Source organism: Drosophila nasuta, chromosome 2R (assembly GCF_023558535.2).
Source record: "Drosophila nasuta strain 15112-1781.00 chromosome 2R, ASM2355853v1, whole genome shotgun sequence".
Lineage (NCBI taxonomy): Eukaryota > Metazoa > Arthropoda > Insecta > Diptera > Drosophilidae > Drosophila > Drosophila nasuta.
The window spans coordinates 16309883-16333105 of NC_083456.1; the positions used below are offsets into that span (position 1 = coordinate 16309883).

Here is a 23223-nt window from a genome sequence, read left to right on the forward strand (position 1 = left end):
AATATTTATAGCTTCGCAAAAAGAATTTTGATCGCGTCGCTTGCACAGCAAAGAAATATTTTAAAATTATTATTTCAACTAAGGCAACAACTAAGTTAAATTAATGCAATAAATCCATTAGTTGAGAGGACAACAAAAATTACATACAATACATAGTTATACAGAGCTTTATAAGAGTTATCAAGAGATAGAGAGATAGGGGTATAGAGATAGAGAATATACATGTTTTTAAATATTTATATAGTTTATATGTATATTTAAATATATTTTACAATTTATTCCACTATGTTTAAAGTACGAGTAGTTCATCTTCTCCCATCTTCTTTGCCTATATAGAATAAGACGTCCCAAAATGAAGATCCTTAATATGCGATGCCTAAACATAATGCAAACTTGATGCGTGATCGTCTATAATATATATATACGTATATATGTATATGTATAAGTGTTTATTTCGTTTTGTTTATTAAACGATTTCTCTCATTTAATACTTGCAAAGATGACAAATGAAAAATTACAATGGATGTTTGGGTGTTTTTGATGTATAAAATTAAGAAGGATGAGATGTTTTGGGCGCTAAGTGAGTTATATTTTAAAGCGTAACAGTTTTCTTGCATGTATATGTGTGTATATCTGTGTGTGTGTTTGCTTAGTCTAAAGAATTTTACATTTGCGTATATAAAGTGTTTTTTTTTTTGTTTTTGCTTTGTTTTATAATTCTAATTAATATGTAATCATTAATTTACATAAGTAGTACAAAGACCAAATCGGAAAGTAAAACCTGCAAATTGGTTTGGGGCTGATCGGACCCCAAATAAAACTGAAATCTATAATATATAATTACGCCAACTTAAAAAACAAGTTGCATATTATTATTATTTCTCGTTTTTTTGTTTTTCATTTTCGTAGTTTGTGGGTTTTCTTCATTAAATTAAAGCTTACACAACTAATATGTGTGTTTATTATTTATTTATATGTATATATATATACGGTTTTTATATGTATATTTAGTAATACGATTCGCGGTTTTAAACTATGTAGTCCCTTGTACGTTTTATGTGTATGTGTATACATATGTGTGTGTGTGTGAAGTGTATGTGTATGAATGTGTGTTCGTATTTTTGAACAATAAACTAAATAAAACTTAAAACCTTGCTTGATGTTGCTATTGTTATTGTTAAAATTACAATTCTCGTTTCTCATTATAAAGTGGTTGTTGATTGGATGTATGTAAATGCGCTTATCAAATGTTTAAACTTTAAACATAATCGATGTATGCTTAACTCGAACTTAACTCTTCATCAATGCGCTACTTATCATTCACCATTACCTTTCACGCTTTCAAATTCAAATTTGTTGCTAAGTTTTCCTACAATTCTTTTTTTTTTTTTTTTTTTTTTTTTTTTATATTTTTATTTTTTTTTTTGTTGTTTTTGCCATGTGTATGTGTTTGTTGTGTGTATATAAAGCTGCAATCTAAATTTCTTTCATAATTGTTTTTATGTTTTTTTTTGTTGTTTGTTTTTCGTTTCATTTGTTGCACTAACTTTTAAATATAAGTTAAGACTGTTAACGCTAAAGTTTCACGCGAATTTACAAATAATTTTCTTGCGTTTATATATATATAATTTTTTTTTAATTTTTGTGTTTTTTAGTTTATTTTTTGGGAATTTTTTTTCAGAATTTTTGCATTAACACGTAGTTATTAAATGATTCATCCTTTATATATATGCATGTCGTGTGTGTACATTTCATACACATTAAGTAGTATATATAGAAGGGTATTCAAGACAAGAAATCGGGTCAGTGAATCCGACGGCAAAAAAAAACTAAAAAGGAAAACTTGACAAAATTGAAAAACAATCGGCATTAAAAAGATGTTCAACTTGCGTTGAGAAGTGAAGATAGATTGTTTTTCTTGTTTTAAATTTTCTAAGTTTTGATTTTGTGTTGTTTGTTTTTTTTTTTCAAAAGACCTTTTGTTTAACGAGCTGCGCCGCCTTGAAGCGTGTGTTTACTTGTGTGTGTGTGTGTGTTAGAAGGAGCTGGCTTAGATATGCACCAGGCCACGGATATCCGCCACAGAGGCTGCGGAACTGGAGCCGGCAGGGCCATTGGTGCTGCTGATACCACTGCCACTGCCGCTGCTATCGATAAAGAGCGTGGAAGTATCGATGCCGGATGTGTTGGGTGAGTTCATCACAGCGTTCACGAGCAGATCATCGCCCACGTCGAGGAAATCGTTAAGGAATGCGCTGTCATGTGCCGTGCCTCCGATTGTCTGCTGCAGACACTTGAGGTTCTTATCGGCAATTTCGAGTGCGCGATCCATCGCCTCGCATTCGTCTTGTTGCACTGCAGCATACAGCAAAGAAAACGGCGACGGCGACGGCAAAAGTGACGGCAACGCATAAGCGGAGGATGGCACACAATAATTAGTACAATGAATGCGACAATTAAGTCTGTTATTATGAAATACACACCGGATTGAAATAACTCGTTGAACGCATCCTCCGGCAGCGTATCAAACACATTTACCAAATCATGCTCCTCCAGCAAATGGGCACCATTCAATGCGATATCGTCTGCAAAATAAACAGAAATATATATAGTTAGCAATCAGTGAAGGAATTGTTTAACTGATTTAATTATATACTCACCAGCATCATTCGCGCCTATCAGCTCCGACTCGGACAGACCACCCAGGCCCGTATCCTCGGAGCTGGCATAGGCCGAACTGTTCTCGCAAATACCAAAGATTTGTTGGCTCAGCAGACTCTCTGTGCTGGCCAGCGAAGTGTTGGCATGTAGCGATGTTGCCAGCTGCTGGTGCTGCTGTTGATGCTGATGTCCTTGACCTGCTCCCGTTCCCATGGCATTGCCAAAGGCTGCATTAAATGAGGGGAAACCGCAGCTGATGCTGCTGCTGCCACTGTTGCTGTTGTTGTTGCTGCAGTAGCTCATGTTGTTATTGTAATGCAAGTTATTATTGTTGTTGTGATGCAACTCGTTGCCGGCTGCCGCCAGCTGTGCCACAATTTGGCTAATCTCATCCGCCTTGAAATTGGCGTTTGCCAACAAATTGGCATCCAATTGCTGCTGCTGCTGCTGGTGATCGGGCTCCAACTTCGCCAGTTGCTGCTGCTGATAGTCGCTGAGCGGCGCCAGCGCTGGCGGTATGATGGACAGCTGCGGCATCGTCAGCACAGGCGCTGTTGGCGTGTAGGGCTGCAGCGCCGAGTGCGACTTGGCCGACGACTGCGAGTTGCTGGCAATCGATTCCAACGATGTGGTGCTGCTCTTGCGCTGCATTACTGCCGACATCGGCGGCAACGATGTCATGCTCATGACAGTGGGCAATGTGGCGGGCGCGTTGTTTGCTGTTGTTCCTGCTCCTGTTGTTGTTGTAGTTGCGTCCGGCTGCTTCTTGGCTCGCTTAAGCGGACGTCCCACCGGATTGGCATTGGGATTCGTTTTGCGCTTACGCTTGCCAGCGGTGGCCGCCGCTGTTGCTGCGGCTGCAGTCAATGCGTAGGCCGGCGCAGGGCCGGGAACGGCAGGAGTAGGCGGAGGTCGTGTCAACTGCTGCACCAGCGCCTTGTCTGCTTTGGGCTGCTGTGGCAACTGCTGACGCGATTGCTGCTCGAGGCCAGGACGCAAATGGCTGTGCGCCGAGCACAGGGCCAACGTGTGTAGCATGTCAAAGACGGGCGCCTGGCAAGCGGAGCCATTGACGCGCCAAGCCACGCAAGGCTGGAACAGCTTCTGTGTGCTATTGTTGACAATGTGACTCTCACAATGCGCCGCCATGCTGAGCGTGGGCTCCTTACAGCCATTCACCAGACAGCGATTACCAATTCCGCTGCAAAAATGAAGAGTAAACATTAATGAAAGCTCTATGGAAATGTGAAGGATGTACTTACATGCCCTGATGTTGATTCGCATGATCCTGGTACTTGACCAGCAGCGTCTGTATGCCCTGCAACCGTTGGCGTGCCGCTCGCATCGGCAGCTCCTGCAGCGGCCGTGTCGAGAGCAGCTGCAACGCCTGTCGTCGTAGCAAACCTTTGCGCACAGCAATGCGTTCCTCGCGATCACGATTTCCCTGCTGACACATCGATTGTGTGGCGTCCAAGGCCAGATCCTTGCCACTGCCGTCATGCAGCCAACGTGTCTGCAGGCAATAGGGCACATCATCCAGCGGCAACGGTTCGTTCTCGCTAATCAGACCAACTGCCTGGCGCTTGTTTGCCGTTGTCGGTTGCTTGCGGCGACGTGACGCTGGCTCTGCTGGGGGCTGCAGCTCCTCTGGCTGTTGCACGGCTGCCAGAGGCAGCGGCTGCGGTAACGACAACGGTAGCTCCGTTGCCTTGACGCTGGTTTTGTTGCCTTTTCGACAGCCGGCATTGGCTGCGGGGGCGCGACGCTTCGGCGCGGAATTGGCAACTTTGGAAGACATTTGTTCATTTTGCACGGCTGCTGCCGCTGCAGATGTGGCAGGAGGTGGTGCGGTTTGAGCTGCAGCAGCTGCCACAGTCACTCCGCCCAAACTGGGCAGCAACAGTGGCGCTGACATTGCGGATGCGTTTGCGGGCGATGGCGGAGTTGGCGGCGTAAGTGGCGTCACAGCACCCAGCTTCATCATGGCCGTTTGCGCTGCAATCTTAGCGTCTGTTGCTGCTCCTGGACGTGGCGGCGTCTGTTGTGTGGCAGGACCGGGCAAAAGCACGGGGCCAGGCGGCTTCCGAAAGATGACATTGACTGGAATCTCGTTGAGATCGCTGCTGTTGTCATCGACAGCCTCGGCGGAATGTTTCTTCTCTCCAACAACGGTTGGTGTTGTTATTGTTGTTGTTGTTGCTGCTGAGTTGCTGTTGAATGCCGTCAGCGGTGGCGGATGCGTTAGATTGTAACCTCCAAATGTTTGTCGCTTCTGCAGCGTCTCGACAATAATGTTGTTGTTAATATTATTGGAGTTCTGGCAGGCCAGTGGCAAGGATTTTTTCTTCTTGAGGCACTCGACCTTTTGCAAATGCTGCGCCAGCGTCGTATGATGAAACTTGGACGGCGGCAGTGAAGCGCCCTTGGGCGGCGACATTGCGCCAACAGCAGCAGCTACAACTGCAGCAGCTGGTGGCAGCACAATGGGCGACACCATGGCGGTCACAGCTGCGGTCGGCGGTGCTGCGTTCGCTGTGGGCGAGGGTAACGAGGCGGGCGATATGGGCGGACTGACCAGCGCTGTGGCAACGACGAGGTTCGTCTGTTGTTGCTGCTGTTGTGGCTGCTGCTTCTGCTGCTGTGTGGTATCCAATAAAAGTGGCGTTTGCCACAGCGAGGGTGTGTGCGTGTAAAGCGGCGGCGGCGGTGGTGGATGCGGTGCATGATGCTTTGTCGTCAATTTCGCCTGCTGTTGCTTCAGTTGTTGCTGTTGCTGCTGCATCTGTTGCTGTTGTGGACGCACCACGCAAACATTGGTGGCGCGTTTCGGCGACGCTTGCGGCTGCAACTGCAGCGTGGACTGCAATTGCAGCTGCAGCTGTGACTGCGACGTTGGCTGCCTTTGAGATTGTGTGACATTATTGAAATTCGTTGTAGTTGTTGCTGCTGCTGCTGTGGTTACTGCTGAAGACGCCTGCGCCTTTGCTGTTGCTATTGCTGTCGCGGCTGTTGCTCTCGCCGTTGATGCCGTTGTTGTTGCTGTTGCAGTGCCATTCAACTGCGCAATCGACGCTGCTGTTGCACCAACAATGCTCGACTTTTTGCCTGCAACAGTTTGCCTGTTGCTGACGTTGTTGTTGTTTCTACTGTTGTGCTGCGCTTCGTTTAAGCGGGCTCGCGATTTCTGCAACAATAGCCAAAGAGAAATACATTGTTTAGTTTGCCTTGTGACTTGACTTCCACTTGACTTCGACGTCGACTCTGACTTACCTGTGCATTAAATAAAATTGGCGGTGTCGCTGCGACGGTCTCTGTGAATACATAGGGATCCTCAGGCGTATTCGTTTTGCCGGCTGCCACAACGCCAACGCTCTCCCCATCCAACAGTGTCACCGTTGGCGTCGTTTTTGCTGCTAATTTAGCTCCTACTGTGTTTGTTGTTGCAGTTGTTGTTGCGGCTGCTGCTGCTGCTGTTGCAAGTGATTGCTGTGTTGCAATGCGCTTTGTGGCTGCTGCTGTGCTTTTTGCTGTTGTTGCTGTGACTGTTGCTGCTGCTGCTGTTGTTGTCGTAATGAATCTTGACGCTTGCTGACATGACATGTCCAATTTGAAGCCGTCGCTTTGCTTTTTTCTTTTATTTCTTCTGCTGTTTGCTGTAGCTGCTGTTCTGTTTCAGTTTCTGTTTCTGTTTCGCTTGCTGTTCTTGTTCTGCTTGCTGCTGTGTTCGGCGACTTACTTTTGTTATTTGATCTGCAAAATAAAGATAACACAATCCGTTAGCTTAGTCATTGAGAGAAACCGCTGCGCCACTTTGATAAGCTCTTGTCGAGGGGCGTTGTCACGTGTTCTCTTTCTCTCTCTCTCTTTGCCAAATGCATCAGACAAACACAGGCATTCTCTCTGACTCACACATACATATGCAAGCACATGTGAAACGCGTTGCATTAATAATAAACACAATGACTCAATTGTGTGTGTGTTCTGTTTGTTTATTCGAGCCAGTTCGCGCTAAGACAAATACCCTGTAAATGTTTTATAAATTACCAAAGTGAAAAAAAGTCACTTTTTACTCACACCATCAATCGATGAAATGCAAATCGATAACCGCTTCGAATGTGACAGATAATAGATAGGGACTGTCGATATAGCGATAAGATAATCATAATCATAAAAATACCAATAGTAAGCAATAAAAATACTTAATGCCAGTCATCGTTTTTCATATGTAGGGTATACAAGAAACGATGCATTTGGCGCGCAAGTCAAAAAATAAATCTGCTTGCGTTTCACGTCAACTCAATTCAAGCGAATCGCCAGCTTTCAGCTTTCTTCTTTGCCGTCGTCGACAGCGTCGTCGCAGTTGCTGCGCTGCCGGCGCCCCCTTCCCCCTCCCACAAGCCAATAACATTCCACTCCATATAACCATTGAGAAGAGACAAAGCAAACGCAAAATGCTGATAATAAAACACAAAGCGAAATTTGCAATTATTAAAAAATAATAAACTCTCTCAGACGGACAGACAGACACATGTGTAAACACTCTCTCACACACACACACTCACGTACTACATGTGAATGTGTAGACGTTTTTATCGCAAACGAATTTAGCAACAACATCAAAATGCGCACATAAATTTGCATGCGAAACGAAAATTGAAAAATGGGAACAAAAACAACATAGCGTATACAAGCAAACACACACACACATGTGGATACATATGCATGTGTATGTCTGTGTATGTGGGCTATAATCAAATTAAATAAAACAATCAACACAGCACAAACAAAATAAACAAAACACGCTTTTAGGAATGCCTTAGAAAAAGTGCACGAAGCTCTCACAATACAGTAAAACTACGAGTAGTATTATAATTGTTTTTCAAAATTGAAATACTTGTATTGCGGAATAGTTCACATATGGAATGCATTTGTGAGAGAGAAGTGAGACAAAGAGACGGAGAACAGCTTCACGACAAACTTCCTTAATGCAACGAAACAGTGTCAAAATAAGATGTATAACTGAATAATCTAATCATTTTGAATACATGACACGCTATTTATTATGTGATTCATAAATTCCGTATTGTGGAAAATTTTATTCATGAAATGCAACTGAGAAGGGTTCTCAGGCAATAAGATGGTTTATTGAAGAGCTTTTGTAATACAATTTTTGGAAGAACATAGTTTGAAAATGATAAAGAATCAAAAAATTCTGAAATGAGAAATAAGTGTTCTCAGCTAAAATCATTGAGAGAAGAAGTGTTATATTAACTTCTACTATGATTTTTTTTTTAAATTCACAAAAAATTGCTTGTGCTAAAATTAAATGTATACTAATGAATCAATTGATTCCCGTAAGGTATGTACTTGAACACACCCTGTAAGAAGTTCTCAGTTCCTTGAATAACTGCAAATTAAATATTTAGTAGTATGCTTTATAGTTATCATCAATTTAGTGGTGTCAAAATAATATGTATACATCAAACAATCTAATCATTTCGAATGAATCCGCTACCACAACGTATGATGTAATTTCCAAAAAAAGTACCTTTTTGTGATTGTCCAAATGCGAAATAATAATTGATATTCCAATTATTATAAACATAATTGTAAAGTACTCAGATTGAACAGTGGAAATTATTATATTCCAGTTGTTAGCTTACTGGTTTTGCCAGTTCGTAATGCATTTTTATTGTGCTCATTTATCGTTGATTAACATTAACATTCAACATTATAATACTGCAATTGATGTTCAATAATAATATCAGTCGATAAATGTCACAGGTAACACAACAAAAGATGGAGAGCAGAGGGGGGAATCGCCTATTCATAGATTAAGTTCCATTGCATTGTTTACATAAAAGTTTGTTTACATTTCCGAGAAAAAGAAGGAAGTGACGACGACGACGACAAGCTCTATAACTAAGCAGCCCACGCTCGCTTTCGTATGCAAGTCTCTCAATTCGATGACGATGAGTCGAATAGAGACGAGAAGAGTGTACGTGACAGTTTTGTTTATTATTTATGTACTGACGATGATGATGATGCAAAAGACAAAGACAGCGATAGAAACTACAGCGACGAAGACGCGGGGGAGAGAACGAGACGGGGAGTGGAGCCCAAGACTACGTGGAGTTCGGCATTGAAATTTGTAAGGTTAAAACTTCGCGAATATGCTCAAAACAGAAATCAAACAAAAATACACTCAAAGTTACGCACACACACACGCGCTTACACACACGTATACAACACACAGATAGGCAAAGGTTTTTGATCCTAAGCCGCAAGAGAAACCTGCGGCAATAACAAAAACGAGAAAAAAAAACAACCACAAAATTACAGCAACAACAACAACAACAAAAGCGACGAGATTTGTGTTTAGCGTACAAATATAAAGAAAAAGAACCAAAGAAACATTCCGATAATTGCAAATAATGACTACAATGTTATTTGTTGTTGCTTTTGTTGTTGATTTTTCAGTTTGATGTTTCGTGTTGTTGTCCATCTTCTTCTTCAGCTTACGAGAGACACGCCATCGGCGGACTTCGCCTTTTTTGGAGTTAAATGTTAACTGGTTTCTTCTTTCAGTTGTGTTGAGAAACGCTCGAGCAACCAAAGCTGATGATAAGGCACTGACAAAAGAATCAGCTAAAGCTAAGGCAACCAACTCCAAAACTAAAACCAAATGCCAAGACACAAAAAACTACAAGAGACGTCAAAGACCGCAAAGACAACGACTTGGCAAAACGTGTAGAAAAAATATAAAAAAAAAACCTTACGGATGCTTTACAATCATGAAACATAGATGAGGGTTTTTTTATTCTATTTTTATTATGGTAAATACTTGGAACTAAGGTGACGAATCAAATGAAACCAATTTGTGCTCTAATCTCCACGACCCGACTGATCTTTGATACCTGAAACTGAGCTACAAAACAGAACAGGGTGTGTTGTCCGATCTTTCTTTTTAATTCTACTTTAACGTGATTAAAGTGCAGTTTTGCTTGAGCTTGATTATTGATACTAAACCTCCACAATCAGTTGAATCATCTATAGTATATATAGAAAGCTAACATATCAGTGCTCACTCAGTTGTGATATGTTTAAATAAAATAAGCCTGTGGTTTTTCTTAGTTATTTGTTTGAAATTATTGTTAATTAACCAAAAACAATAAAAAGCAAAAATAATAACCATAATTGTAACGTATTCCAACCAGCTGGGTTTCAAACTCTCTACTCTACCCCTAAAAATATTCATAAATAAATAAAGAATACATATTTACAATATTAATTTGGATTTTTGCGAAAAAAGTTGGTAACAAATTAAATAACTTTTATATATCAACAAAAATATTCTGACCGATTAAAGTAGAAAGAGCTTCGATGAATTTTTTGGAGGAAAAAATTACAAAAAGCGCGTTTATTTCAAAATTCGTATATCTACCCTATATAGCACTTAAATTGTGACTGATTGATTGAACTATCAACGCACAGTTCGAATTTTAAGAGCTATGAAACTGCGATGTTTACATAGCATAGCTCTAAGAATTCCCTGTGTGCAATAAAACAACATTTCTCAAAAGAAATCAAACAAGCGAAAGGAGAAAACTTGCCAGAAGAATATAAACTAAGAATAAAGAGGGAAGGGAAAACACATGTAGATAAAAGATGCGATGCCCTGTTGCTTCAACGATCCCTGGACTGTTTAAATGAGGAACGCGACCTTTTCGAGAACTCGCTTGGTGCCTGTTGCTTTAGGTAAAGAAAAGTAAAGAAAAGAAAAGCCTCTTTAAGATCGAGTCCCTTGCTTTTAGCTGAGCTCTGAGCTTGTTGTGCGTGGTGCAATGCCTTGGAAATATGCATGTTGTTGCTGTTGTTGTTAATGATGTTGTTCATGGAGAGAGAAGAGACTGTGACTCAAAGGTCTGCGATGGTTAAACGAGCTACAACTCAACGATCCAAGCAGACAGAGGACAGACAGACAGATGGACGGACAGACATCGAGTCTGTTGAGCAGGCAGGCAGAAAGCCGGTTGAGAGGTTAATTACGAGAGCAAAGCGTTTGCGTCGTTACGCTTAACGCTCCACAACAACAACAACAACAGCCATAACAACTACAGCTAAAGCGAATGAAATGCACAACATACTAAATTGTAGTTAGCAGTATATAGCAACATTATAAACTAGCTTGTATCAAATTAAAAAATGTTTTATATATAAAAGCATAGCTCGCTCACACACATTCATACAATGCACACATACATATGTATGTATGTTTGTATGCGGTTGGAAACGCTCGAGAAATCAACAAAGAACTGGCGTTCTTTTGTGTCAGTTTACAACAAAATTTGTATGGCAAAACCAAGCGATGGTTGGCAAAGCAGCTGCTGTCGACGTCGTGGTTATTGACGCACAACTGAAATTACAATGAACGCACATATTGCAAGTGCAGGAAAAACGAACCCGTTTGCTTCCTTCATAACCGGAAACTGAAGGCTAAATATGTGTGTAAAAGAAAAAGCACAAAATATCAACGAATGTCTGCAAGCACACACACATTACATACATACATATGTGCATACATATGCATGCTCATAATGACGACCGCAACGAAGCAGCGGCAGCGCAGCAACTGAAGCTGTGCCAAATGGGCAGATGGAAGCAAAACGAAGAGAGCGCCAACAGTCAATCCGTCTGTCTCTCTGTCTGTCTGTCAGTCTATCACTGTGTAGGCCGCGTCTTTGCATGTGCTTGTGTGAGTGCCCGTTACTTCCCACTTCACCTTTATACACTTTTGGCTTCATAGTTTCACACTTTGCTTTTATTGTTATTGTTGGTGCATTCACTCTCACAGTATTCCATATACAATGTAACTACAAACACACACAAGTAGCTTTAGTTTGTAACACCTACGAGTGCCGTTAAAGAAATGTATTTCTATTTCTCGCGAGATTTTGGCAACGCACACGATCACACACACATGCACTGAAACACAATCACGATCGTCATGATGACTGTTGCGAAACGTAATTAACATCGCCTGGCACTAACGCACACACGCACGCATAGAGTTGCATATGTGTGTGTTGATGTTGACGTGATAATAAACAAACCACAACAAAACAAAACAAAACAAATTATGAATTCTCTGGTGTAAATGAACTTTTCAGGGGTGGTGGGGGTTGCGCTTTAAAGGGAAAGCGGCAGCATTTCTTCTTGTTTGCTTATCCGTAGTATTACTTTTTACACTTTTGCATTATTTTCATGAGTACACACGTACACACACTCGCAGACACCTTTATATCTATATAGCGCACTTAAAATTCGGCGTTGCCGGCGTTTTTATACGTTTTTCTCTTCTTTACTTTAAGGCGGTGGCGCGGCGACGTCGCCCTTTTTTCTCATTCTTCCTTTTTCTTTCACTTCGATTCGTTTCACACACAGAAACACACATCCAAAGAGAGAGACACACCCATACTAGCGCATACAATGCTGCAGCATGTTACCTTGTAATATTGCACTTGTTTCATTTCTTTATTTAATTTAAGCGTATTTGCAAACACTATTCTTGTGTCATTGAATATTATTTCTCTGTACAATTATCAACGCCTCTTTCATTCGTTTATTATGTTCGCATCGCCGTTTAAACTTTGTTTTTGCCGTTGATTTGTGCTGCAAAACAAGAATGCGTCACAAGCAGCAAACAGACACAGACACACATATACACTCACTCACACACTCTCACGAAAATAATACAAGAGCAGCGCAACAAACGAGAGAAAAAATTTACCCAACCGTCTGATGACGAGTCAAACGTCAAACTGGCGCCGCAGCGACGCTCACCGTATACTTGGATTTGTTGTTTTTAGGTACCCTCCCAAGTGCAGGGTTGCCAGTCTTTGTTGCTATCTCTTTTGTACCAAAAATATCTTGTTTTCTTAGGTTTAATAATTGAGTTTCATAAGAAATAATAAATTAATTACGATATGCTAACATTTTCAAACCAATAACTAATCAAAACATTGTTTAAATCAATAAATTCCAAAGTTCAAATCGAATATCGACAACTCTGGTCAACATTTGCTTTTCCCGCGCTCTTTGCTTTTGTTTGCACACATACACACACGCTCGCAGTCGCACTAACAGCCATTCAGCGCTCTCGCTCTCTCTCTTATGCATACATGCATCACAGCTCACGCAAATTCACACATACATGAACAACAAGATACATTGCCAATTACGCCAGCACAGACCTGGGAATTTTTTTTGCAGAAAAAATTTTTTTCTTTGCACCGTAATCACAATTTCAAATGCAATTTTCGACTTGAAATCTTTTATCTGCCAACTTGAGACGATCGTTTAGCTGTAGAAGAATCTGTAGTATTACACTTTATTGTGTTTTGGTTGATTGGGCATCGATTTTAAATGCGTTTTTATTTAATTTATTTTTTCACGATATTTAAGCGTGTGTGCGCATACGTATTCACACATACAACGACAAGATTTAACAGTTTGCTGAACTGTTATTAACAGCGTCTGAAAATCATTTAATGGAAAATTGTAGCATTTTAGATTAGTTAAATTTGATTTTATAATTTATATTGTTTGCAAATAAAACACAAATTATTTTCAGAAATATGATATTTATTAATTTGCGGGAATACTAACAAAAAAAGTGCGCTCGAAAGGGCCTTTAAATTTGAATTTAACAGAAGCAAGCAGAAAGTGAGAGAGAGGGAGACAACAGTACCCATAATGGAACCTGCTGCAGCTTATCACAAGTACTTTATAGTGAAACGGGTACTTTCTGTGACCACAACCGTTGGGCGAAAATAGCTCAAATAGAGAGGCGCAGTTAAGTACGTTAATTTAAAAAGCAGAATTACAAGCATATGAATTCATATTAATTACATATTTAAATGACTTTGAACATGGTCTCCCTAAATCGACAGTTAATTAATTTGATTCACATTTCCGACTCCCGATTTAGTAACAGTTTGCTGTAGTACTACGTTATCTGTGGGTCTCCCGACATCGATTAGAGGCTGAGACTCACGCTCAAGTCAATCGCGCTCAGTTATAATAAACACCGACGGCGACAACTTGCTTGGCCTGCCTGCGTGTTTTTTTTAATATAAATATATTCCAAAACAGAAACCCCAGCTCAGTGCTCAGTATCTGTTTAAGTCGGCAGAGCATGGGAATTAATTTAGTGCGAGACATGTCAGCTTTAGCTTCGTTTCGGGTTGTTGTCGTAGCTGTTGTTGTTGTTTGCTCATTGACATTGAGCGTGGCTGGTAATTATTATGGGAGACTTGAAAACTTGTCGATGTGAACTTAGCTTAACACTGGCATTATCTTCTATCTGCAGCCCAACAAAGCGATTGTACGGCAAAAGTTCCCAATGGACGGGTTCTCGGGAGTTGTACGCCAGTGCGTCAATGCGATTACTTTATGAGGATATTGGCAGCGAAATTCATTTCTCAATCTGATCGCAATCTATTGCGTGATAATCGCTGTAATGCAGAGCAACACACCGATGTTCAAGTAGGTTGTAAATATTCTATTATTGTTGTATATGCATATACATTTTTTTGAATTCAATTATTTTTTTAATTTTTATAGGTCTGTTGTCCATTGACAGGTGCAAATGGTGAATGGTTTTCCAGTTCTGTAGCATCAAGCAGAGATACGTTGGGTGCCTCTAAGCATGCGCTGCTGCCCGTGAATTGCGGAGCTGTGAAATGGGACCGCAACAATGATACAGAAACAAACATCAAAGAGTTCCCCTGGCTGGCGCTCATTGAGTATACGAAGCGTATGTAAACCCCCCTGACATGTGGCAAAACCAAAAGTTTACTTATCATTTATTTTGTTTTGGTTCCGAATGACGCAGCGAATCAAGAGAAACTTCATGCGTGTGGCGGCGTTTTAATCAGTCAACGTTATGTGCTAACAGCGGCTCATTGCATCTCAAATCCATCGACTACTAATTCAGGCTGGAAGATTCAAACTGTGCGCCTGGGCGAATGGGATACAACAACCAATCCCGATTGCCAGGTGCCGAATGCGTTTGAAAACACGGTGTGTGCGCCACGTTATCAGGATGTCCCCGTTGAACAAATTGTTGTGCATCCGCAATACAATAGAATTGACTCTGGTCAGACCAATGACATTGCCATGATACGTTTGCGTGAGGAAGTCGAACTGAGTGACTTTGTGCAACCCATTTGTTTGCCCAATAAACAGTTGCGTGCCGATGAACTGGAGGGTCTGGTCACCGAAGTATCTGGTTGGCAAGCCACAAACAGTTCGCGACCGAGGAAGAGCCAGGTGCTCATCACCTCCATCGAGCATTGCCAGCAACAATACGGGGCACAAAATATACGCATCATGGCATCGCAGCTTTGTGGCACGGCCAATTCGAATGAGTGTCACGGCAACTCGGGTGGACCGCTCATGTTGTTTAAAAATGATGTCTATCTGCTGGGAGGTCTTCTCTCCTTTGGCCCTGTGACGTGTGCTCTGCCAGATTGGCCAGATATCTACACACGGGTAGCGTCTTACATCGATTGGATTCACTCAAATCTAAGAGCTTAAAAGGCAAACTTACTTATTTTATTTGAACACGAAAAACTATTAATTCTATAAATAAATGCAAATTCATAAAATAATCATAAGTTAAAGATTTAATTTATTATAGTATTGGATAACGAGGCGTTATTAATATTTTCAATTGAACAGATTATAAAACTACATAAGCAGTTTATAGTTCATACAATCTAGCTTAGAAAGCGAGTTTAATTTTAAATTTTGTGCATAATATATACCGAAAGATTAATTAATTTTTGCATTTATTAAGATTATACTGAACTTCTTCACACTGCTTGTAAAATATTTAAAAATGATTTCACTGTTGCGCCGATTTTGAGTAACTTGTGACTTATCGCAATCCGGCGAGAATCGGTATCGCTTTTGTGAGCTTGCAATTATCGATGTAGCCAAGTTTTCAGCTATCCCTTTTATACGCTAAGCAATTCGCTCAGCAGCCAAGTCTTGAAATAATTGTTTTAAAGGTTTTGCAACGCGATAAAACTTAAATTTGTGTAGAAATCATATTCAATAAGTGGGTGTATCATTTAGTGATGGCAGAAGCTGTAAAAAACAGGTAAAATATTGTATAAATGCGACTGCGAAATACGTGCAAACAAAATTTCCATTCGTGCGTATGTGAGCGACAATGGCGACTATCTTATTAGTTCTCGATATCGATAAGCTTCTTGTTTTTGTTTTTGCACTACACAGCGTTGCAATTGATTGCAGACGTTTAAAACTGCAAATTTAAATATAATTTTTGTTGTATATTACAGAAAGCGTACAAAGTGGTTCTTCGCAGAGGCGTAAGCATAGGCGTGGCAAGAAGTCCAAGATGCTGCCCAAGAAGACGAAGAGTCAGTATCCGCCTTGGAAACTCGATATTCTGCCAGCTGCAACGGGAAATGGAGCCGCCATCAGCAGCGGCAGCGGCAATGTTCGCACCAAACTGGTGCGTTCGCGTTCCCTTCTGGTGCCCTATAACACAAATCGCTTTCTAATGGAGGAGCACATGTCCGAGCTGCCGAAGGATGAGTTCGATGACAATTGCTTTGGCTCACAGACCGAAGATCAGGAACTGTTCCTATCGAAGGAGTTCTCCAATGTTTACGAACGTGCGCGCCTCGAGCGTCTGGAGACAATGAACAAACAGGAGCTGATACAGGAGTGTCTACAGATTGAGGATCGCTACGCAAAGGATCAAGGGCGACAACGTCAGCAGAGCCTGAATGCCCAGAACATATCCAAGGAGTATGGCTTAAAAATACGCACATTAGAGGACAAAATACGTGAACTGACGCGAGAAAATCAAAGTGAGTTCAAGGGTTTTATTTTAATCGAATAAATAGTTTTATTAAAGAAGTTTGTTGAGCTTAGAGAACTGACTTAGCTATTTAGTTTCATTGTAATAAGTTTCCTATATCAATTTTGAATTAATCGAACAAATCCTTTTCCAGTTTTGCGAACACATATTATACGCTCGCGATCGCCAACAATCACAGCAGCAGCTGCAGCAGCCGCTTCACCGCCCTCGGCAGCCGCGCCCACAGCCAGCGCCGTTTGCGAGCTACAGGCGCGTCAACAGCCGCAGCAACCCACTCCGATGGACTCGTCCAGCGAGGACAGCGAAAGTGATAGCAGCAGCTCCACATCCACGACCACATCCAGCAGCTCGTCGTCGAGCAGCGAAGGTCATGAGATAGGCGTGGCTGGTCTTAATATTGCCAATGGCCATGCAGAGCGAACTGGTCACCAACATCAGCATCGACATCGACGTAGTCGCAGCCGCAGCCACTCGCGTTCTCCCATTCTTGTGTCTGGTGCTGCTGCTCAATTGAATGGTCACGCCAACGAAGAGGAGGAACGCTTAAATCTATTGGAGGCCAGCCGCATGGAAGAGGATGACAACTCCAGTGAGGATGCCAAGAACGAACCCAAATAAATGGTATTTTAAAGACGCGCTCTGGCGCTCCAAAACAAAAAACTGTGTATATATACGACTCAAAACTTGTGGTAAAAACAGTTGCATAATTTTCTCCGCTTAGTTCTAAGTAAAGCGAATCCCATAAACTCAAAATCAAAAGCACAAAAAACATACGAACATAAGTAAATTTCGTGCTGTAATCATATAATAATGTTTAAGGTCCAGCCTCCGCCAAAATTGCTTTTTATAATTAATTAATGTGCGTTAAATTTACACACTAAGATTTAGCAAGTAGATTGACAATTTTTATTGAATACTGAATTTTATATAGAAAGAACACCCGGATTTTAAACTGAATAAAATGTTGAATTGTAATATTGAACTAAGAATACAAATGCAATAATGGAATAATGTGCTTAACTGTATTTCTTTTATGTAACAAAACTAAAATTTAAATAAGTTAATTCAATACAGTCAAACACATTATGCTCTATTGTTTTTTGGTTTGGCTATTTATCTAAGTGATTTTTGCTGGCAATGATCTTGACAAAAGAGCTGTACTCACTGGCGTAAACACTCTTCGATATGCCCGCGTAGCTGCTGCCCAGCAGATTCTGTTCCCCTGCCGTCAGCTGGGGCTGAATCGTTAGACGCTTGGGACCTCGCACTGGCATCCAGCCACTGACTGGTGCCACGTTGGGCACCATACAGCCACGCACAGCGATGTTGAGGCCCACTAGACCTAAGGAATCGTCGCGATACTCCTGCAGCAGCATGTCCGCCACGCCTATATCATTCACAGCCTCCATGGCATGGGAAATGTCGAGAAAGTGTGGCAAATAGTTGGCATGTATGAAGTTGACAAAATTGCGGGGCTCCGTACAGAAAGCTTCGGCAAGATCTTCGGGGCTATGTAACAGTCGCTGGGCGTTATCTTCAGCATCTACAAAAGCACAGTATTAAAGACAAGTTAGGCAGCTATTTAGTTATCTAGCTTACACTTGGGATTGAAAACTCTTCCCAGCGCATGCATCATAGTAATGGATTCATCTCGCCCTATCGACTTTAGTGTGTTTGTGGCCTTTTTTTTGCGTCCCTTGCTCGGGGCGCTTACATTCAACTGAAGCTGCTTGGTGGCCATGCTGGGCGCACCTTTCAGCGATCCAAAGTGCAGATTAATTAGCGCATTTCGTATGTCGCCTTGGGCACACACCACAATAGAGTCCATCACATTTTGTGTGGGCAGCTTGTACAATGCCTTGTGCTGCTCCTGCTGCATTAGCGTGCCAAATCGTTTCATGGAACGCTGCATAATTGTGGCCGCTATGGCATTGAAGCAAATGTGCTCGATGCGTAGCTTGGCCTTTAGTTGATCCGTAAAGAGTTTGTAGCTAATATTGAGCACTCTAGATTTGCTGTCTGCTACTATAAAGACGAGTGGCGATTTGCCATAGCTCATGTACTCGCTGCAGGAGAGGAAGTCTTAATAACTTACACCTTCTGTCATTATCGTACTTACTCCATGAGCTCCTCGAATATGGTTGCTGCATCTTTGAGCAGTACATTGGGAAAGTCCTCCACAAGCAGTATCCTTTTGTTTTGCGCCGTCAGCAGCGATTTGTAGCGCGAGGCGCGCAACAGAAAGCTTTTAAAAGCCTCCAGCTGTGAGCTAGCGTACGAATTGCCGGTGGGTTGATCGCCCAACATCTGGATCTCTTCACAATCAACGGGATTGATCCATTCTTGCAATGCATAGCCAAACTCTTGAGCTAACACACGCAGTGTTGCCGTTTTGCCTGAGCCAGCTGGTCCAGTGATTAGGCAGATTTGAGCTGGGTATTTGCTGCGTAGCGCTTGGCAATGCAGCAACCAGTTGCGCACTTCTTCCAGTTTCTTGGGATGCACAGCCAGATCATCGCTACAACTGGGCGCAAAACTCTCTATCCAATTATCGCTTACAATGGGTGCAAGGCCAGCGGTATCAGTCTCATCTTGCTGCTCTCCGTCGAGCGTTAAATCAACCACATTATTATTTGTTGCACAAATTGTAGAGTTGGTTTTCCTCAGCGAATTTTTGGCAGCAGTTGCGGCGAGGCTTGCGCTTCTTGTGCGTTTCACGGGTACAGCTTCCTCCGCACTGCTTTTCAGCTCACTGAATGCAGATTTTACCCATGCTTTCTACAGGAATTTAACGCGTTAAATAGACTTTTTGTTGAGCAGCTTAAAATTGTTTACCTTTTTTGCGCTCATTTCGTTTGCTATCGATATCAGACTCGCAGGGTTGCTAGTCTACGCTGTGCGATAGGCGTGCACTACAATAATCGATGTGCCACCACTGTAAATCGATTATCGGGTGTGCGATGAATTGGCGGCACTTCCAGTGCTGCCCAGCCACTAAATTGTAGTGCTTCAAATTTGAATGCAGCATTAAATACATAAATCGTCAGATATTGATTTCGTTTTATTTATTCGTTTTGAAATGCAGCAAGTGCGCTTTACAACTGTACAACACTATGATAACGTTACATTTAAGAGTTTGTGTAGGACTATTTTTTGCATTGTTTCATACATTAAATTCATTTCGAATTAGATGCACACTTTCTTTCGTTTGAGACAATTTGACTTCTTTGGTTTTTATTTACAAAAGCAAATTGCATACATACGTACAATAAACAATTATACATTTAATATATGTGTATATATAAATATAATGAGTAAGCATGCAATACAACTAGGATTTATCATTAAAACAGAACTTAACGTTTAATCATTGAGATACTAGAAGCACGTAAATTAAGCAACGCCTTAACAGCTAACTAGAGGGATATCGATCGATATAAAGGAATGAAATATCATCATCATCATCAAGGATCATCATTTTATAATCAGTGCCAAATGAAATTTGATTTGTTTTGTGCCTAACCTATAAGAAATGCTTAAAAACTATACAAAGTCATATATGTATGTAGGCGGTAGTTTGCTGTTTACACATCTCGTTCTCTATTATTTTCGCTGCTCGAATCGCTGCGTCAGCGATGCTATATTGGAGCTGCCCGTCGCCGCCTTCACGGTGGGTGGCGTCGGTGCTGTCGTTGCTGCCGCAGCTGTGCCTGGAGCACGCTTCACCAGACCGCTGCTGAACGATGGCTTGGCCGACAGCGGTTTCGGTTTCTGTATGGTGGCCGATGGCGTTGTCGTTGCCAACGTGCCGCCATTGGGCAGTGCTTTAGCTGTCTTCGTGAATGACTTGGGACGTGTTTGGCCTGTACTACTGCTGCCACTGCGTGTCACCTGCTGCGGATTGCTGCTGGCTATGGGCGGTTTCTTGGCCGCACTTGCGGCTGCAGTGGCTGCTTGTGGCGCTGGCTTGAAGCTGGAGAAGGCGCGTGTAGGCGAGATGTCGGAGCGTGTGGGCGCCACACGTGCCACAGGCGTATTGAGTGGCGCTGCACGCAGATATGTGGTTGCAGCTGCTGTTGCTGCTGCTGCTGGTTTCTCCTCTTGGCTGCTGCTGTTCCGATTGCTGCCCGCTGGCTTCGGCGGCGCTGGACGTGTTGGACTGCGCGGCGTCTCTGGGATCGACTCCTCAGCGGGAGCAGCAGCTGCACCTGGTGTTGACGCCTTGCCCGAATATATGGAATCGCCGCCATTCAGCTTCTCAAACTCATTGACAATCTCACCCAGCAATCCCATGTCGCCGCCGCTGCTCGACAAACTGGCCACCAGATCGCTGCGCTTGAGGGTTTGTGCCGCTGGAGGAATCTCGTCAATCACCGAGTAAATATCATCGTTGGAGGCGCGTGTTTGTGCCTCCACAAACTCGCAGTCATCATAGGTGTTCTCTGTGGTCTTTTGCGCTGTCGCAACGGGCAGCTGATAGCCGGCGGAGCACGTCGAGTTGGTCTTCTTTACCAGCGGCGGAGGCCTTGGTGGCGGTGATTTGGGTCTCGATCCTGCAGCTCCAGCGGCAGCTGCAGCATTGGCTGCTGTGCTCTTGGGTCGTGCAGCGGCACCGGGAGGCGAACGCATTGAGCCAAAGGTCTGCACCTGGCTCTTTTTGGTGGGCGAACGCATCGATTGCGTGCGCTTCACCAGATTCTTAGTCTCCTCCTCGCGTGGCGTGGTCTCTGAGTCCGAGTTGGAGGACTCTGCCTGACCTGGCAACGGCACTGGCATCGGTGCTGAGATCTCCAGCGTCCGCAAGCGTTCGCGATCTATGTAGGTCTTCTCCTTGAGCGGCGCCTTCTCCTCCTTCTTGAGGAACGAGGCCAGTCGTCTGATGGTGCCATCTCGCTTGATGTTCAGTTTGGGATCCGAGTGCAGTGGCACAGGAGGCGCTGGAGCCGAGCGTGTGGGCGACAGATCTCCATCGTTGTCCTTCAATGGCACCATGGTCAGTGTGCTCGAGTCCAGCGTGGGTTTCGATATAATCGGACGTGCTGTGGAGCCGGGATTCGGTGGCGGCAGTGCTGGCGCAGCACGTGTCAAGGTGTCGCCGCGTTTCACCTCCGTGCTGGCTTTCACCACTGGCGGAGCTGGCGCACTGCGCTGTGGCACTGTCACTTGCTCCACCTGCACAGTGGGTTGCACAAAGGCCACGTTGGGTCCGCTGTAGTTACTCGACGGGGAGCTGGCATTGTTCAGCGGTCGCAGCGTGAATCCCTTGAATTTGCCAAACATGCCGGCGCCGCCAGAGTTATTGGCGCCACCAGCATCGCTTAGATCACTCGGTGACTTCAGCAGCGCCGAGTTCATGTCATCCGAGCTGCTGGGAGTCGATTTGGGCAGTCCTCCATTGGGTCCACCTGGTGGAGGTCCGGTGCCATTCTGATTGGAGCGCAGCGTAGGCGCTTTGTGGCCACTTGTCGTCTTGATGCTGAGGAGAGTAGAAGCGTGACTTTAGTAAGGCGTTAACATACAGAAAGGAGTTTGTGTCTGTTGCTGCGTGTGTGTGTGTGTTTGTTACATACCAACAAATAACAGTGCAAGTAAGTTTTAAAACCATAACCAGTGCTTTACATAAAACATGCGGCTCAACAACGGAGAGCTAAGGGTTTAACAGAGATATAACATAACAGTGCAATGCAAAGAGAAAATAAAAACCAACACCAAACAAAGAGAGCTTAGCTTTAACAGCAGAGCATGTAACATAGACATAACAGAGTAGTGTAAAGATCAATGCAAAGCCAACACCAGGAAATCAAGGCTAGCAGCGGCTAGCTTAACATAAAAGTTACGTATACGTGATATACTTAAAATTAAACATAGAGACGAATGCTATATCAGAAAAAATATCTATGAAAAATAATAAAGTAATTAAACATATGCACCAATATTAAGTTCAGTTAAATTAAAAGTTGCTACACAGCGTTTATTTATTTAAAGGTTACGGCTAAAACTAGGTTAAGTAACTTAATAACATACACAAATTAAATTAAAAAACATACAAAAAGGCAAGGCAACACAGTATGAACACAAAGGAGTACAAGGAATTGTAAAATGAGGTGAAAAACACCAAACACGCAACATGCAAAAGTTTCTTGGCATGCAAAAATATTGCAGGGCAGTGTAGTTGTTGTTGTTGTTATTATTGTTGTTAGTTGTGTGTTAGTTTTTGGCACACCTCGCGGGGTCGCTCTGTATAAACTCGGCGCCCTCGGTGAGCGCCAAGGGATTTGTAGTGGCATGCAGACGCGGCGCCGTGATGTCCAGCTTGCGTCGCAGTGAGCTGTTCTGCTTATCGTTTCGACTGTTACTGTTAATGTTATTTTTACTGCTACTGTTACTGTTAATGTTGTTATTGTCTGTATGCTTAGTGTTATTGTTGTTGAAATTGCGATGCGGTGGAACAGGCGGCGGCGTCGCTGCTGCAACTGTTGCTTTCAATTGACAGGCAGAGAGCTTGCGTCGCAGATGCGGCTCCATCTCGTAGTTGCTCTGGCTCTTGGTTGGCATGGCAGGCGGACGCACTGCAGCCGCTTGACGGGACTTCGATCGCGGCAATGTGCAGTGTATGTTAGTAATTGTAGCCGTGTTACTGCTAC

At 42.9% G+C, this 23223-nt stretch overlaps 5 protein-coding genes across 7 annotated transcripts in view; 2 read left to right on the top strand and 3 right to left on the bottom strand.

Moving 5' to 3' along the window:
• Positions 1-1475: 1475 nt before the first annotated feature.
• Positions 1476-13122, bottom strand: LOC132787199 (BRD4-interacting chromatin-remodeling complex-associated protein). Of its 3 annotated transcripts, none has more exons than XM_060794120.1 (6): positions 12915-13122; positions 5932-6411; positions 3924-5845; positions 2661-3862; positions 2484-2585; positions 1476-2355 (listed from the first exon to the last, which is right to left on the bottom strand). In XM_060794120.1, exons 2-6 carry the CDS (start codon positions 6259-6261, stop codon positions 2051-2053), a joined length of 3861 nt encoding a protein of 1286 aa, XP_060650103.1. In that variant the 5' UTR covers positions 6262-6411; positions 12915-13122; the 3' UTR covers positions 1476-2050. The 3 variants fall into 3 exon arrangements, with proteins under 3 accessions (XP_060650103.1, XP_060650104.1, XP_060650102.1); XM_060794121.1 differs by lacking the exon at positions 12915-13122 and adding an exon at positions 12452-12476; XM_060794119.1 differs by lacking the exon at positions 12915-13122 and adding an exon at positions 12168-12476.
• A 571-nt stretch (positions 13123-13693) lies between these two features.
• Positions 13694-15341, top strand: LOC132786738 (melanization protease 1). The gene is made up of 4 exons (XM_060793370.1): positions 13694-13958; positions 14033-14208; positions 14287-14479; positions 14558-15341. The coding sequence occupies exons 1-4, from the start codon at positions 13859-13861 to the stop codon at positions 15259-15261; spliced, it is 1173 nt and encodes a 390-aa protein (XP_060649353.1). The 5' UTR covers positions 13694-13858; the 3' UTR covers positions 15262-15341.
• Positions 15342-16015: 674 nt separating this feature from the next.
• On the top strand, positions 16016-17197 carry LOC132785113 (protein HEXIM1; the record flags this gene model as incomplete). Its single annotated transcript, XM_060791106.1, has 2 exons — positions 16016-16568; positions 16713-17197. Coding segments are annotated over 2 exons (1038 nt in total), but the record flags the coding sequence as incomplete, so codon positions are not given.
• Positions 17198-17644: 447 nt separating this feature from the next.
• Positions 17645-19513, bottom strand: LOC132784112 (cell cycle checkpoint protein RAD17). Its single transcript, XM_060789517.1, has 4 exons — positions 19415-19513; positions 18699-19357; positions 18179-18645; positions 17645-18122 (listed from the first exon to the last, which is right to left on the bottom strand). The coding sequence occupies exons 1-4, from the start codon at positions 19427-19429 to the stop codon at positions 17689-17691; spliced, it is 1575 nt and encodes a 524-aa protein (XP_060645500.1). The 5' UTR covers positions 19430-19513; the 3' UTR covers positions 17645-17688.
• Positions 19514-19625: 112 nt separating this feature from the next.
• LOC132784110 (disintegrin and metalloproteinase domain-containing protein 12) overlaps positions 19626-23223 on the bottom strand; it is a 38260-nt gene continuing 34662 nt past the window's right edge. Inside the window, exon 8 of the mRNA XM_060789515.1 lies at positions 19626-22055. Coding sequence (XP_060645498.1) covers positions 20183-22055 — 1873 coding nt within the window. The 3' untranslated portion in view covers positions 19626-20182. The remainder of the gene's footprint in view (positions 22056-23223) is intronic.

What these genes read in the sequence shown, in the direction of transcription:
- LOC132787199 (XM_060794120.1), bottom strand. Translation starts at nt 6,261, where the DNA reads ATGTCATGTCAGCAAGCGTCAAGATTCATTACGACAACAACAGCAGCA. An exon ending in GCGAATCAACATCAGGGCAT is followed by an intron (nt 3,863 to 3,923) that starts GTAAGTACATCC and finishes TCATTTTTGCAG; the next exon opens with CGGAATTGGTAATCGCTGTC. An exon ending in GATAGGCGCGAATGATGCTG is followed by an intron (nt 2,586 to 2,660) that starts GTGAGTATATAA and finishes TTTATTTTGCAG; the next exon opens with ACGATATCGCATTGAATGGT.
- LOC132786738 (XM_060793370.1), top strand. Translation starts at nt 13,859, where the DNA reads ATGGGAATTAATTTAGTGCGAGACATGTCAGCTTTAGCTTCGTTTCGG. An exon ending in AGCAACACACCGATGTTCAA is followed by an intron (nt 14,209 to 14,286) that starts GTAGGTTGTAAA and finishes TAATTTTTATAG; the next exon opens with GTCTGTTGTCCATTGACAGG. An exon ending in GCTCATTGAGTATACGAAGC is followed by an intron (nt 14,480 to 14,557) that starts GTATGTAAACCC and finishes CGAATGACGCAG; the next exon opens with CGAATCAAGAGAAACTTCAT.
- LOC132784112 (XM_060789517.1), bottom strand. An exon ending in ATATTCGAGGAGCTCATGGA is followed by an intron (nt 18,646 to 18,698) that starts GTAAGTACGATA and finishes CCTCTCCTGCAG; the next exon opens with CGAGTACATGAGCTATGGCA. An exon ending in AAGAGTTTTCAATCCCAAGT is followed by an intron (nt 18,123 to 18,178) that starts GTAAGCTAGATA and finishes GTGCTTTTGTAG; the next exon opens with ATGCTGAAGATAACGCCCAG.